The 12,453-nt window shown below is 43.3% G+C and overlaps 6 protein-coding genes across 8 annotated transcripts in view; 4 read left to right on the top strand and 2 right to left on the bottom strand.

Annotated features, from left to right (window-relative positions):
- LOC110186479 (lysoplasmalogenase TMEM86A) overlaps positions 1-8,524 on the bottom strand; it is a 74,955-nt gene extending 66,431 nt beyond the window's left edge. Inside the window, exon 1 of one of the 2 annotated variants that reach the window (XM_086840082.1) lies at positions 8,231-8,524. The gene's annotated coding sequence lies outside the window, so the exon portion shown is untranslated. The remainder of the gene's footprint in view (positions 1-8,230) is intronic. The other variant, XM_020955666.2, reaches the window with a different exon arrangement.
- Positions 158-4,953, top strand: LOC110186354 (uncharacterized). Of its 2 annotated transcripts, none has more exons than XM_086839916.1 (3): positions 158-1,019; positions 3,585-3,860; positions 4,185-4,953. In XM_086839916.1, exons 1-3 carry the CDS (start codon positions 1,005-1,007, stop codon positions 4,791-4,793), a joined length of 900 nt encoding a protein of 299 aa, XP_086696042.1. In that variant the 5' UTR covers positions 158-1,004; the 3' UTR covers positions 4,794-4,953. The 2 variants fall into 2 exon arrangements, with proteins under 2 accessions (XP_086696042.1, XP_086696043.1); XM_086839917.1 differs by lacking the exon at positions 158-1,019 and adding an exon at positions 2,979-3,385.
- LOC110186956 (uncharacterized) lies at positions 5,168-5,720 on the top strand. The gene has a single exon (XM_086839918.1). It carries the CDS (start codon positions 5,259-5,261, stop codon positions 5,541-5,543), a length of 285 nt encoding a protein of 94 aa, XP_086696044.1. The 5' UTR covers positions 5,168-5,258; the 3' UTR covers positions 5,544-5,720.
- Positions 7,430-8,576, top strand: Pcd (pterin-4a-carbinolamine dehydratase). The gene is made up of 2 exons (XM_020955747.2): positions 7,430-7,535; positions 8,255-8,576. Exons 1-2 carry the CDS (start codon positions 7,530-7,532, stop codon positions 8,552-8,554), a joined length of 306 nt encoding a protein of 101 aa, XP_020811406.2. The 5' UTR covers positions 7,430-7,529; the 3' UTR covers positions 8,555-8,576.
- Positions 8,574-9,401, bottom strand: Naa40 (N-alpha-acetyltransferase 40). The gene is made up of 2 exons (XM_020955746.2): positions 8,900-9,401; positions 8,574-8,841 (listed from the first exon to the last, which is right to left on the bottom strand). The coding sequence occupies exons 1-2, from the start codon at positions 9,268-9,270 to the stop codon at positions 8,604-8,606; spliced, it is 609 nt and encodes a 202-aa protein (XP_020811405.1). The 5' UTR covers positions 9,271-9,401; the 3' UTR covers positions 8,574-8,603.
- On the top strand, positions 9,396-12,453 carry Mccc1 (Methylcrotonoyl-CoA carboxylase 1). Its single transcript, XM_020955545.2, has 7 exons — positions 9,396-9,783; positions 9,888-10,653; positions 10,713-11,219; positions 11,276-11,570; positions 11,632-11,819; positions 11,877-12,048; positions 12,109-12,453. The coding sequence occupies exons 1-7, from the start codon at positions 9,743-9,745 to the stop codon at positions 12,237-12,239; spliced, it is 2,100 nt and encodes a 699-aa protein (XP_020811204.2). The 5' UTR covers positions 9,396-9,742; the 3' UTR covers positions 12,240-12,453.

Raw genomic sequence — 12,453 nt, 5'->3', positions numbered from 1 at the left:
AAACGAAAGTGAAACGAGCAGTTAAAGCTCATTTGTTATGGCCCGAGAATAAAGACATGTTTGTGGCCACGACAATTGCATTTCCCGAGAGCTATAGCTTTTGACTATATAGTATGTAGCTATTACCGTGGAGAGCTGAACAAATTCCTAGAGACCCAGTTGGTGTTCATTGCGCCTCGATTCTACACTTTCGCCCGGTTTATTGCATTCATTAAAGGCCTCGGAGAGCAATTAAATCGAAGCTAATGAAAATGCCTCCTTCAATGGGAAAGCCATTTCGGTTTTGTATTTATTTTTTGTTTAGTTTTGTTTTGACACATTCGAAGGGGGAATAATATGTAAAAGCTGAGAAAAAAGTATATACTTTCTTCTGCAAACTGTAGAGTATCAGATGTTAATCTAATTTTAAACCCATAACAAATCTGTGGCAAAGACCCGCGCTGCAAGGTTAGCCAAAACTAGGCCAAACTCCTAGAAGTTCCTGGCCATTTATTTGCACAGTCTTTATGGCCAGAAAGCACACCATCATGGAACTGACACCACCGAAGGTATAAAAGACTGCCCATGGAGTGCGCGCCCAACCAAGTCCCAGTCAAGTCTCAGTCTCCGCCGAGCTCCCCATAAAGAAACGCGCGTGCGCAGCGGCAGAAAGAGTCAGTCAATCGTCGGCAGCCTCCGCGTAGAGTCACCACAGAGACAGAGCCACCGCCAAGTCGCGCTCCGGTCCTTCGTCAAGGAGCACTTTGCATATGCCAGCTGTGCATTTTCTTTATTCTGTATTTTGTATATTGGATTTTATTTATCAAGCAACTTGTTTTCAAAGTCATTACGTGTCGTGTTGCCGCCAATTGTGAATTTTTAAGCGCAAGCGCAAGTGCAAGTGCAGTTGCTGACAATAAATACACATATATTTATTTTGGGGATTTTCTGGAGCTTCCTCAGTGCACTCATCACCTGGTCTGCATACGAAATCCGGAGGGAATCCGTAAACAAGGGCAGCCACTATGCAAATGGAAAAGGTAAGCGAGCGGCGGACGAGCGATGCCTTTGATCGCCCACACAACCCCCTCCAGCCCAGCACTTTCACTTTCCGCCACAATCTTAGACTCAGACTCAGGTTCAGACTCCAGGTTTAAGGTTACAGCGGCTAGCATTTACTTTGAACTGGTCTTAGCCATGAATGCGACTGGCGACTTGCGGCTGAGTCAGCTTCTAATAAGCCAGCTCAACAACAACTGGCCAAATGCAGGCCACTAAAAGTCAGGCAAGCCCAGCTCACGGCTCATGGCTCATGGCTTTATGGCCAGAAGTCTGCTGGCTAGAAGACCAGGCTATTCTAATAAGTTGAAAAGCAAGGAAATACGCTCAAGTCAAGCTTCAAATACTCTAGGAATTGCAAACACTTAACGAGACTCATAAAAAACTTTATAAATTATTTGCTTTGTTATGTAAGTACTTGAATTTAATGAATAAAAAATTAAATAGAATAGCAAATTAGTGGCTAATAATATTTAACAATTAGTAGAGTTAATTTAAGTAATTTAAAAGCAACATATTAGAATTCCTAACTTGAAAGAATAATGTATTTAGGTAAAGAGTAGCATTTACTTATCTTCTGTTAGAAACAATACAACAGTTAAGTTATTTATAAAAATAATTAATTGCCTTCTAAAGCGTATTAAATATATCATATAATATTTTTCTTCTAAACTTTACTGAAGGCAAATATTCAAATTAAATAATAAAATCAGTTATGTAAATTTTACTGAGACTTAATTTGCATGGTTTCTAGTTTACTTTATAGTTTCAAAACAATTATTAAGTACTTTATAGTTTCAATACAATTATTAAGTACTTATGTGTGCTAAATAATTCCATTAATCTACAATTATAACAATTAAGCAATTAAAAATGTGTTAAAAGGTTGAAGGGAATATGTAATAGAAGCGACATTTACAGAAGCTTGTCTGATGAAGAAAATGTTTAAACCAGAATGGAAGTAAGAATAATGTGCACAATAAATCAAAATAAAGAGACAGCTTAGAGAGAAAACAAAATATTAATTAACTCTTCAAGCTCTTAGTTCCCTTAAGAATGTGTCCAGCATTTTAATTAATAACCCTGACATTCGTATATTTTAATATTTAATATTTTCCGATCGCTTGTATAAAGTAAAAGCATATTTAAAAGAACTTTTCAAGAACCTCCGTCTGGTGATTTCAGTTAATTTAACAGTCAAAGCCCATTGAATCACATGACCACCCGCCCAATCGAGATGTGACTCTCGATTTCTTGGCGGGCCTATGGGAAACACCCATGGCCAAGATCCAAGACCAAAGAGCAAAGACCGAAGCTCCGAAGATCGAAGACCGAAGATCGAAGATCGAACTATTCGACTATCACTTTTAACGCAAACACATTACAATGGCACTCGAGTTGGCCCAATTTTCAACAAAGTGGAGTGGAGCTGCACTCCGGCACTTGATCAATCTCGGCCCGATCATTACGATTATTGTCTCGAGGTGGTTGTTAGTTGCTGATTCCACTCAATTCAATTCGAATCGCTTGGCGTCGATTTAATTTCACTGAAATCGAAAACGAAGCTAGAAAACAGAAAAGGAAAAGCGTTGAAAATTGCTCTGGCAATGGAGATCATGGTGGGGGCATCGAGTGGGTGGAGGTCTGAGTGGCCCGCGGAGGAAAGTCAAAGTGAAATGCGCATGGAAAGCAAGGCAAATTGCCAGTCAGTCTCAGTCCCAGTCTCAGCCTCAGTCAGGGCAGCCAAGCCCAGCTCTGGGTAATCCGAGTGATCTAACTGATCCGAGAGCGGACTGGGCGACTGAGGATCAAGATCAGAAAAACGCGGTCACAGTTCCGCGGATCGCTCCAGTGCATTTGCATGCTCCAGTACCACGCCGAGAGCCCATTGGGGCAACTCGTCTAACCGGACCTAGACGCTCCATATCTCTTGGGCTTCCAGTTGAACCCATGCACTGGGAACTACAAGTGAATTGATTCAAATCCCTACATTCCAAGTAATCTTAGTATACCCAAATGAACAATTTAAACTCACTATTTCGAGTGTAGTTATTGTTCCAAGTGTATCTGAATATTCCTAATATTCCCCCGTCCGGTTTGAACTCCGGCCAATACGTAATCCAATTAAAGGAACAATCTACATTTCAATTCAGAACTAATGAAGTGTAGAGAATTCGCAACAATGGCTGACATGTGTTGATTGTTTCTCCCAACTCCGTCGACTGCAGCCCCATTTGAAAGTATCTTTTGGGTTTCTTCTGGTCGCGATCGGAGCTCCCATTAGTAACGAGCCACGGCTTCCCTGTAGAGCAGCTCCCAACTTCCGTCAAGAAACGCCAGCACAATTGTGCGTAGTCCAAACAATCCATTGATTGATTGTCGATCGATATGGCGATCAATTAAACAGATTACGATTTTCATTGAACACTGTACTATATTTGTATCTATGTGCAGAGCGACAAATACCAGGGACAGCTGTCAATGGAAAACTGTAGGCACTTGTACAAAGCTCCGATTCTGATTCTGATTCTGATTTATTCCTACAGCGAACGCTTCTAATTCTGCTGCTGGGCTTGGTCGTGGCTTTGCTGGCGGATTCCTCGCAGGCCGCCCGCCGCCTGCGAAAGAAGCCCAAGGTCTACAATGCCCTGATCACCACGGACGACAACCTGACCTCCAGCCGAGCCTATCCGGTCATCCAGCCCACGATCCATGAGCCGGGCTATGCCCCCTTCGGACCCTACAATCCCTATGGCTTCTACAGTCCTCCATTGGTGAGATTTGGTCAGCCAATCGTGCCGGGTTTAATGCCAAATGAGAGGGTGAGTGTTGTGAAATTACTTGAAATTACTTGAAATTACTACAATTACACGTTGAAGATTAATTATAGAAATAGGTTATAAATAACTTGTATTTATGAAAAGAGATTAATGTTGCGAAAAGTTTAACTAGAATTATATAGAGTGTTAAGGCCACTTGTTAAACTGTTTTTGGGTCTTATTATATCTAAAGTCTTAACTACCAAGAATATAATTGAACATAATTTTATAATAATAAAAATAATAATAGGTTTTACTGAGCAATTTTTTATTTAAAATTCTTTTTTGAGAATGTAATATTAACCTAATAAAATGTTCCCTTTCCAGCTGCCATATCCCCTGCCAACTTCCTCGCAATATCCTGCTGGGTTTGCACCCTATGAGCCCCAGCAACCTGCAGAAGGTCCTGTGGAACAGCAACCTCTGCCACAGGCGCCACCCGGTAACCTGGAGCCCAAGGAGATGACCAAAGAGCAGATGATGCCACTGCCCCTCAACCAGCAGGGTTTTCCTCCCGTGCTCATTCCCCTACCATCGCAGCTGCGAGGACAACCCATGCACCTGCCTCCATATCCTTATAGCCAGTATCCGGTGATCTACGACCAAGCGGGATATATACGCCAGAACTACCTGCCGCCGTATGACTACTATCCCAGCCAAGGTTACCCCACAGCTGCTCCAGCTGCCACACCACAGGCGGAGGAGGAACAGCCACAAATTCAGCCTCAGAATCAACCTCAAATTCAGCCTCAGATTCAACCACAGATTCAGCCACAGATTCAGCCACTTCCCTTGGACAACCTGGAGCCAGCGAAGCCCAGTTTCGAGGACATCCGCAACGGATCGGCGAGCAAAAACAGCGCCGTTCCGGATGTCCCGCCGCCACCAATACCATCTGGACCGAAGCGCCCGAGACCCGCGGATCCGGACAACTGATACACCCGGATAAATCCGGTCACTCAGCCGCCTCCACAAACACGTATTTATTACCATTTCGCTTAAGCATAATAATATCGATTCCGAAGCATTTGTACAATGTGTCGCTAAGTAAGAGTTCATTCAGAGATAACGAAATAAATAATTTTACAAACAAAAATCGCAGCAGGAGCGGTGAATGAACTTGGAGAGAGGGCTCCACTGCAGTTCCCCATGGGGAACTGCCTCTGGGAATTATCTGGGTTTATCTGGCGGTCCAAGAGGCCTATATAAATGCATTGGGACTTGCTGTGAAAAGTTACAGTTTGCACTGAAAGGGTTACAAAGAATGAAGCTGTCCCTGCTGCTGGTCCTTTGCTGCTGCCTTTTGGGGCTGGGTAAGTGATGTTTTTAAAGCATTTTTAAAGCAGCTTTTACTAAAATACATTTGAACTGAATTATATTTTGCTACCATAAGCTTCCTGTATGTCCTTAATTGCTATCCATTTTATGTCCCAATTTTGTTTTCAAGCCCTTGGCGACTCTTTATTGGTGACCATGCCACCATTTATACGCAGTCGCTATAGTCTGCGCTGGCGAAAGACCACAACAACCACAACAATGGCTCCGCCGGAAGCCACCACCGCTCCGGCCTTGCCAGCCCAGGAGGCAGTGACTCCCAGTGTTCCGCCCAGGTTGGCCACCTCCACCGCCAATGTGGATTACGATTATTACGGCAATGGTGAATCCGATAATACAGTGCACAAGTAAAGCAAATACAAGAAGCAACATATTCAATTAAAATCTATAAAAAAAAAACAATTAACAAGGATCCTAAGGAATATATAAGAGGGCATCACCGTTCAGCATTTAAATCTATAAAAATATATATTCTCAATAAAACAAATAAACTATATCCGTTAAAATATACCTATTCTAATATAAAACTATTGGAGAACAATTTTAATAATTTGATTAAGAGGGATTTATGTATTTGAAATGTACCTCTGAAGCTCCAGCTGATCCGCACTTAAATTTTTTTTTAAACTAAGTTTCATGAATCCAAAAATAAATTGGATTTTTGGTTCAGGAAATCAGAATTCTATACCGTTGCAGTGAAAATCTATCACATCTCAGTCAAGAATATATATAATTTATAGGGTCGGAAATCCTGGTAGCGTTACAAGATTCTACCTATAAGTATAATACCATTCTTTAGGCGGATATTTTATCTATATTTTATATGAATATTTGTTCTACAAATCAAAGTTTAAAAAATCCCATACCTAAGCCAAAAATGCATCAATTTTAATTCGGAAAGCTGCTCTGTGCTAGTTTATAGTAGTTTAACAAATCTGCATACTGGATTTACAATTTTAAATAGTTTAAAATTTTGACAATTTTTAAACATTTTACAGATGTAAAATTAATGATGATAAAAATGTGAAAAAATGTGAAAATTTTCTTTTCTACCGGAGATGGCTAGATCGATTCGGCTATTGATGCTGATCAAGAATATATATGATTTATAGGGTCGGAAATGACTCCTTGCAGCATTACAAGCATCTGACTGCAGGATAATACCATTTTCAGACGGATATTTATCTATAATTTATATACAATTTTTTTAGACAAATCGAAGTTTAAAAATCTCCTAACTAAGCCAAAAATGCATCAATTTTAATTCGGAAAGCTGTTCTGTGCTAGTTTATAGTAGTTTAACAAATCTGCATACTGGATTTACAATTTTAAATAGTTTAAAATTTTGACAATTTTTTAAAATTTTACAGATGTAAAATTAATGATAAAAATGTGAAAAAATTTGAAAATTTTCCTTTTTACGGGAGATGGCTAGATCGATTCGGCTATTGATGCTGATCAAGTATATATATGCTTTATAGGGTCGGAAATGACTACTGGCAGCGTTACAAGCATCTGACTAAAATTAGAATACCCTCCGAAATCATTTAATACGGCTTCAACATACCATTTCTGGTATTTTTTTTTCAAATTTAAAACGGAAAAACCGGCGGGCACATTGCACGTTTTCAAATTTGTCCAATTGCTCAAATTGGAAATTAACCAGAACACCAACTGGGGAACGAACATATTGACATTTAATTATTCTGCCGTCCCTCAACTGCGGGAGGAGGTGGATCCGATACCTGCCGCAAGTAGATGTCACTGAACATTATCTTAATCCGTATAGGACACCACAGAGGACGGTTCCGCCCAGAGAAACAAAGTTGGGTATATTTGCTGTGGTGGAAGGAGCACAGCCCATCAGAAGCCAACCTGGACCAGAACCAGAAGGTGAGCAGTACAGAGGAGTACAGGTACGGGTGCAAGTGTGGGTGGCAAAGAGACCGCCGCACAGATTTTGTAGCTTAAGGCACAGTACGTGGTTGGAGTAGGTAAGTACAACCCAAGAATACATTTGTATATAACTCAATAAATGGGAACATTTTATAAATTATATTAATTGCAGAAAGGAGTTTGTTAAAGTTTGAATTTTGAAGTTTTTTGTTATTTCAACAATACAATACATATACATCGATATATATAGTATCGGTGTGGAAATCGATTCGTGGCCATCTCTGGGTAAACTTGCCAAGCTCGACACGCCAAATGTTAGCGAAAAGTTGTGTCTCAGTTCTGTATTCGCCAGCGAAAACAGCAGCAGCAACTGGTGGCAGCTCGCTTCTCCGGAGACTTTGCGGCACTCAGAAGAAAGAAACCACAGCGAAAAAGCACAAAATGGTGGTAAGTACAATGGGTAATAGGTAGCTGCTCGGATCAAGGGCGAAGCCGAGAATTCGAGAGGTTCGCTTATCTCCTCGCCAATTTAATACGCGACCTCAAGGTTAAGCCGTGGAGTTTAAGCATGTGGTTAATACCCTGTAAGAGGTATTACGGATTTATGGTAGGAATTAGCATGGCAATGAACCTGCAAACTGTATTTAAACCATCGACATGCCCTGCACTCTAAAACGGGACACCAAATTAGGAAGATCCTGCTCCTATGGATCTCAGATCAGACGGACACCGGGCTGAGTGGGTATTCAAGTTATTTTAGCAAACGTTTAAAAAAAATACATAAGTATTGAGCAAAAGCTCAATTTAAATTTTGAATTCACTGTCTTGATTACTTGAACCAGTTTTAGCGGCATTAGTGAGTCAAAAAATACGTATGTATACATATATAGCCTGATAACTGGAATTTCTATACAAGTCATGGCGCTTTAGGAGAAGTTCTCCTAAACATTCGCTTTGTATGAGCAATATCCCTAGCTTTAATTCAAAATAATAACATAAAAAGAGAAAGTTATGACAAAGGTAGTGAAGACCTTTGTTCTTAGCGAAGATTGGGGTTTTAGGCAGGTTCCTGATACAACTTCAATATCTATTCCAACACCCATAATCCATAATCCAAATTCGGTTTAAAAAATCAAACTTACATACTTGATTTCTTGATAACGCAGGTGCGATTAAACGAACAGGAGCGTGCTGAGAAGCTGCAACCACTGCTGGACTGCGGCTGGACCCTGGTCGAGGGCCGCGATGCCATCTTCAAACAGTACGTCCTCAAGGATTTCAACCAGGCATTCGCCTTCATGACTGGCGTTGCCCTGCTGGCCGAGAAGATTAACCATCATCCCGAGTGGTTCAACGTCTACAACAAGGTGGACGTCACACTTTCCACACACGACGTTGGCGGCCTCAGTTCGCAGGACATTCGCATGGCCAACTATCTGGAGACCCAGGCCAATTTGTTGAAATAAATAAAAAATTATTGTTGAGTTAGTTTCTAGTTGTCTTATTTTATCGAGTTCAGTTCAGCAAGGATTTGCTGAAGATTTGATAGTCGGCTTCTTCAAGCACATCCGGAGAAATTTCATCCTTACCGTAACCTAGTTGCTTGTAGAAGGATATGGACTGCTCGTTGTTATTGAGAACAGTGAGCATAAGCTTCTCCAGGTGCCAGTGGCGGGCACAGTCTTCCAGAATTTGCATCATGAACTTGCCCAGACCTTTTCTTTGGTAGGGCGCGGCCACTTGCATTTCGTAGCTGCCGGAAGAATGATTAAGTGTGGGCAGATCGTGCAAATTGTAGTTATTAGACTTACCAATACAGCACACAGTCGCCGTGGTCCATGTCAAAACGGAACATGGAGTAGGCCACATTCTCCTTCTTGTCGTTCTGGACCACCAAGTAGCGAGCCCATTTCTTGTTCAGCTCCGATTTCTTGACCTTCGGCTGCCATCCCATTTTCAGCTGTGTGTAGAACGGGCCCACATTGGTTTCGGCCAGTTTGAATGCCCATTTCAGCATCGTTGGATCCGCGTCCGTTTTAGTCCGACACAGCAGCTTGAACTCCTCCCCCGTTGGAGCCTTATAGTTCTGATAGCTGAGGGATTCCAGTGGGTTCTTTGCCCGCGCAGCCGTCTCCACGAATCTCTGTTTGGCCCCTTGACTAAGTTCGTCTTGGTTCGGCATTATTTTGATAAAAAATTGTCTAGTAAGATGTGTTGTGAAAAATAAAAGCGCGCAAACTAGAGATGGCAATAGGCGGTGTCAACAAAATGATAAGCGATAGTGCTTATATCGATAGAACCATCGATATTCTCACAGCGCCCGCCGTTCTAGTTAGTGCTGTTAACTTTGCAGTGGGAAAATATATTTTTTGTGGTATTATCAGTGAAAATTGCTGCACATTTTCGAAAGCAAACAAGATTTTGACCGACTATTGAGCCTTTTTTATCCCTGCATAATTTACATAAGAAGTTTATGCATTAAAAACAATAAATGACATAACAGAATTTAAGCTAGATAGTATTTTAGAAAGATATCTAAAACAGCAAAAAGCGAAACTGGCATCACTGGTGATAACAGACGATCGCACTCTGGCCATTTGCTAAATTAAAATTTATTTATTAAAGTAAACCATAGTGCATTTAATTAAGTAAGAATGTATGCGAGACTACTCCGCAACGTTGGAGCAAGTGCCAGGTGAGAAAGCTAGTCCTGGCTGCTGCCAGGCCCAATAGGAATCAACAGGTTCCTAACCGATTACATAAACATCTCCAATTTGTTTTTGTTTTCTCCGGCCACAGGTGCTTTGCCACCGAAGCCACCCCGAAGGTGCGACCCATCAATAAGATCCTGATCTCCAACCGGGGTGAGATCGCCTGCCGCGTGATCCGCACAGCCCGCAAGCTGGGCGTTCGCACCGTGGCTGTATTCTCCGATCCAGACGAGAAGAGCCTGCACACACAGCTGGCAGATGAGGCTTACCGTGTGGGAGAGGCCGCCTCCTCCGCCTCGTATCTGCGTGGTGAGCACATCTTGAACATTGCCAAAAAATCGGGCGCACAGGCCATCCACCCGGGCTATGGCTTCCTCTCTGAGTCCGTGGAGTTCGCAGAGTTGTGCCAGAAGGAGGGCGTCATATTTATGGGGCCGCCGAGCTCCGCCATCCGAGACATGGGCATCAAGAGCACGAGCAAGGCGATTATGGCTGCTGCCGGAGTGCCCATCATCAATGGCTACCATGGCGAGGATCAATCCGATGAGTGCCTGCAGAGGGAGGCCCAGATCATTGGCTTTCCGCTGATGATCAAAGCCGTTCGTGGTGGCGGCGGCAAGGGCATGCGAATTGCCGAAAAGCCGGAGGACTTCCTCACAGCCCTGAACTCTGCTCGCACCGAGTCCCAGAAATCCTTTGGTGACAGCTCTGTGTTGCTGGAGCGCTATGTGCGCTCTCCGCGCCATGTGGAGGTCCAGGTCTTTGCCGATCAATATGGTGATGCTGTTTATCTGTGGGAACGAGACTGCTCCGTTCAGCGCCGTCACCAAAAGATCATTGAAGAAGCGCCAGCGGTATGTATGAAGATGTGGCTTCCTATTATTATCCTTTAACCAATGTATATACTCCTCAGCCTGGTCTGTCGGAGGAGCTGCGTCGCGAACTAGGCGAGGCAGCTGTGCGAGCTGCCAAGGCCGTGGGTTACGTTGGAGCCGGCACAGTAGAGTTTATTCTAGACAAAGAGGATCTCTCCTTCCACTTCATGGAGATGAACACCCGTCTTCAAGTTGAGCATCCCATCTCCGAGATGATCACGGGCACCGACCTGGTCGAGTGGCAGATTCGCATTGCCGCCGGCGAGCCCCTACCGTTGAAGCAGTCGGAGATCACCCGCCGTGGCCACGCCTTCGAGGCCCGCATTTATGCCGAGAATCCCCGGGGCGGTTTCCTGCCCGGAGCCGGACCTCTGCGCTACCTCTCGACGCCCCAGCCCAGCGCTGATGTGCGCGTGGAGACGGGTGTCCGCGAGGGCGACGAGGTGTCTGTGCACTACGATCCCATGATTGCCAAGCTGGTCGTGTGGGGCGAGAACCGCTCCCAGGCGCTCAACTCTCTGATTGCCCGACTGGGCGAGTACCACGTAAGCTTTGTATCACGACTGTTGCTCTGTGTATATTAATTTTGAATTGATTTTAGATCTCTGGCCTTGACACGAACATCAATTTCCTCATCGATTTGGCCTCACATCCTGAGTTCCAGCTGGCCAACGTACACACTGGCTTCATCGATCAGCACTTTGATACACTATTCCCGCCTATTGTTATCAGCCCGCAACAGGTGGGTCAAGCTGCCCTGGCATTAGTCTTCAATGAGTTGCAGTCGGCCTTCAGCAACAGCAACGGAGGCAGCCAGGATCCTTTTGCCACCACACCCAATCTTCGCCTTAATTACGCCCTGATCCGGACCTATAACCTGAAAGCAAACGATAAAGGTAAGCTCGATATCGCTATATAGGGGTAGAAAATATTACAATTACCAGAGTTCTTGTTTAGTTTACTCCGTGGCTGTGAAGTTCGATGGCGAAGATGTTCAAGTACAGGTGGATAATGGAGATTGGCAAGTAATCAAAGCGGAAAGAGTACAGGATGGTGAGCGCCTCAAGATTCGGGCCAATATTGATAGCAATATCACCACCTACAATGCCAATATTGATGGAGCCAATGTGGTCTTGTTCTTAGAGGTAGGTTTCAGATGAAAACTTGCTGCTTTTTCCTACATTCGTTCTATTTTTTCACAGAGTGGAAAACTAGACTTTGAGCTGGATCAGCCCAAGTTCTTGAGTGCTCAAGTCGATCAACTGGGAGGAGGTAGCTCCAGGGTGGTGGCACCCATGCCCGGTGTTTTGGAGAAGGTTTTAGTGAAACCAGGTGACCAGGTCAAGAAGGGCGACAGCTTGGCTGTGCTTATTGGTATGTTGTAACTTTTCATATCTTTGTAATATCCTAAAATTGTATATGTTATATTCACAGCAATGAAAATGGAGCACATTCTCAAGGCACCCAAGGACGCCATAATCAAGTCGATTGGTGGAGCCGAGGGTGACAATGTCGCCAAGGGAGCGGCAGTGATTACCTTCGTTGACGAAGAGGCGTCCAAGTAGTCTGGACCAAACCACGTACCAGGGATTTTGTTGCATTTATCTACAAGTATATACATATACATATATTCTGAATATTGACCGCCAACGACGCATCCAGGGATAACCAAGTGCATTTATTAGAGTTAAGCGTAAACCTGTCCATTTAATGGAATAATTATGTTGTCTTTTGTCCCTTTATGGCATTAAAAATGTTTAACATGTTGACTTTCGAAAA

The sequence above is a fragment of the Drosophila serrata genome, unplaced genomic scaffold (assembly GCF_035046125.1).
Source record: "Drosophila serrata isolate PLE 108 unplaced genomic scaffold, ASM3504612v1 contig_382, whole genome shotgun sequence".
Classification (NCBI taxonomy): domain Eukaryota; kingdom Metazoa; phylum Arthropoda; class Insecta; order Diptera; family Drosophilidae; genus Drosophila; species Drosophila serrata.
This window is presented reverse-complemented; position numbering and strand designations above follow the sequence as displayed.

Bases quoted from the DNA above. Each gene is read 5' to 3' on its own strand.
- LOC110186956 (XM_086839918.1), top strand. From the start codon at position 5,259: ATGTCCTTAATTGCTATCCATTTTATGTCCCAATTTTGTTTTCAAGCC.
- Naa40 (XM_020955746.2), bottom strand. From the start codon at position 9,270: ATGCCGAACCAAGACGAACTTAGTCAAGGGGCCAAACAGAGATTCGTG. The intron at 8,842-8,899 runs GTAAGTCTAATA...TTCTTCCGGCAG, and splicing joins GGCGACTGTGTGCTGTATTG to CTACGAAATGCAAGTGGCCG.
- LOC110186354 (XM_086839916.1), top strand. The intron at 3,861-4,184 runs GTGAGTGTTGTG...TTCCCTTTCCAG, and splicing joins GTTTAATGCCAAATGAGAGG to CTGCCATATCCCCTGCCAAC.
- Mccc1 (XM_020955545.2), top strand. From the start codon at position 9,743: ATGTATGCGAGACTACTCCGCAACGTTGGAGCAAGTGCCAG. The intron at 11,571-11,631 runs GTAAGCTCGATA...GTTCTTGTTTAG, and splicing joins CCTGAAAGCAAACGATAAAG to TTTACTCCGTGGCTGTGAAG. The intron at 11,820-11,876 runs GTAGGTTTCAGA...ATTTTTTCACAG, and splicing joins ATGTGGTCTTGTTCTTAGAG to AGTGGAAAACTAGACTTTGA.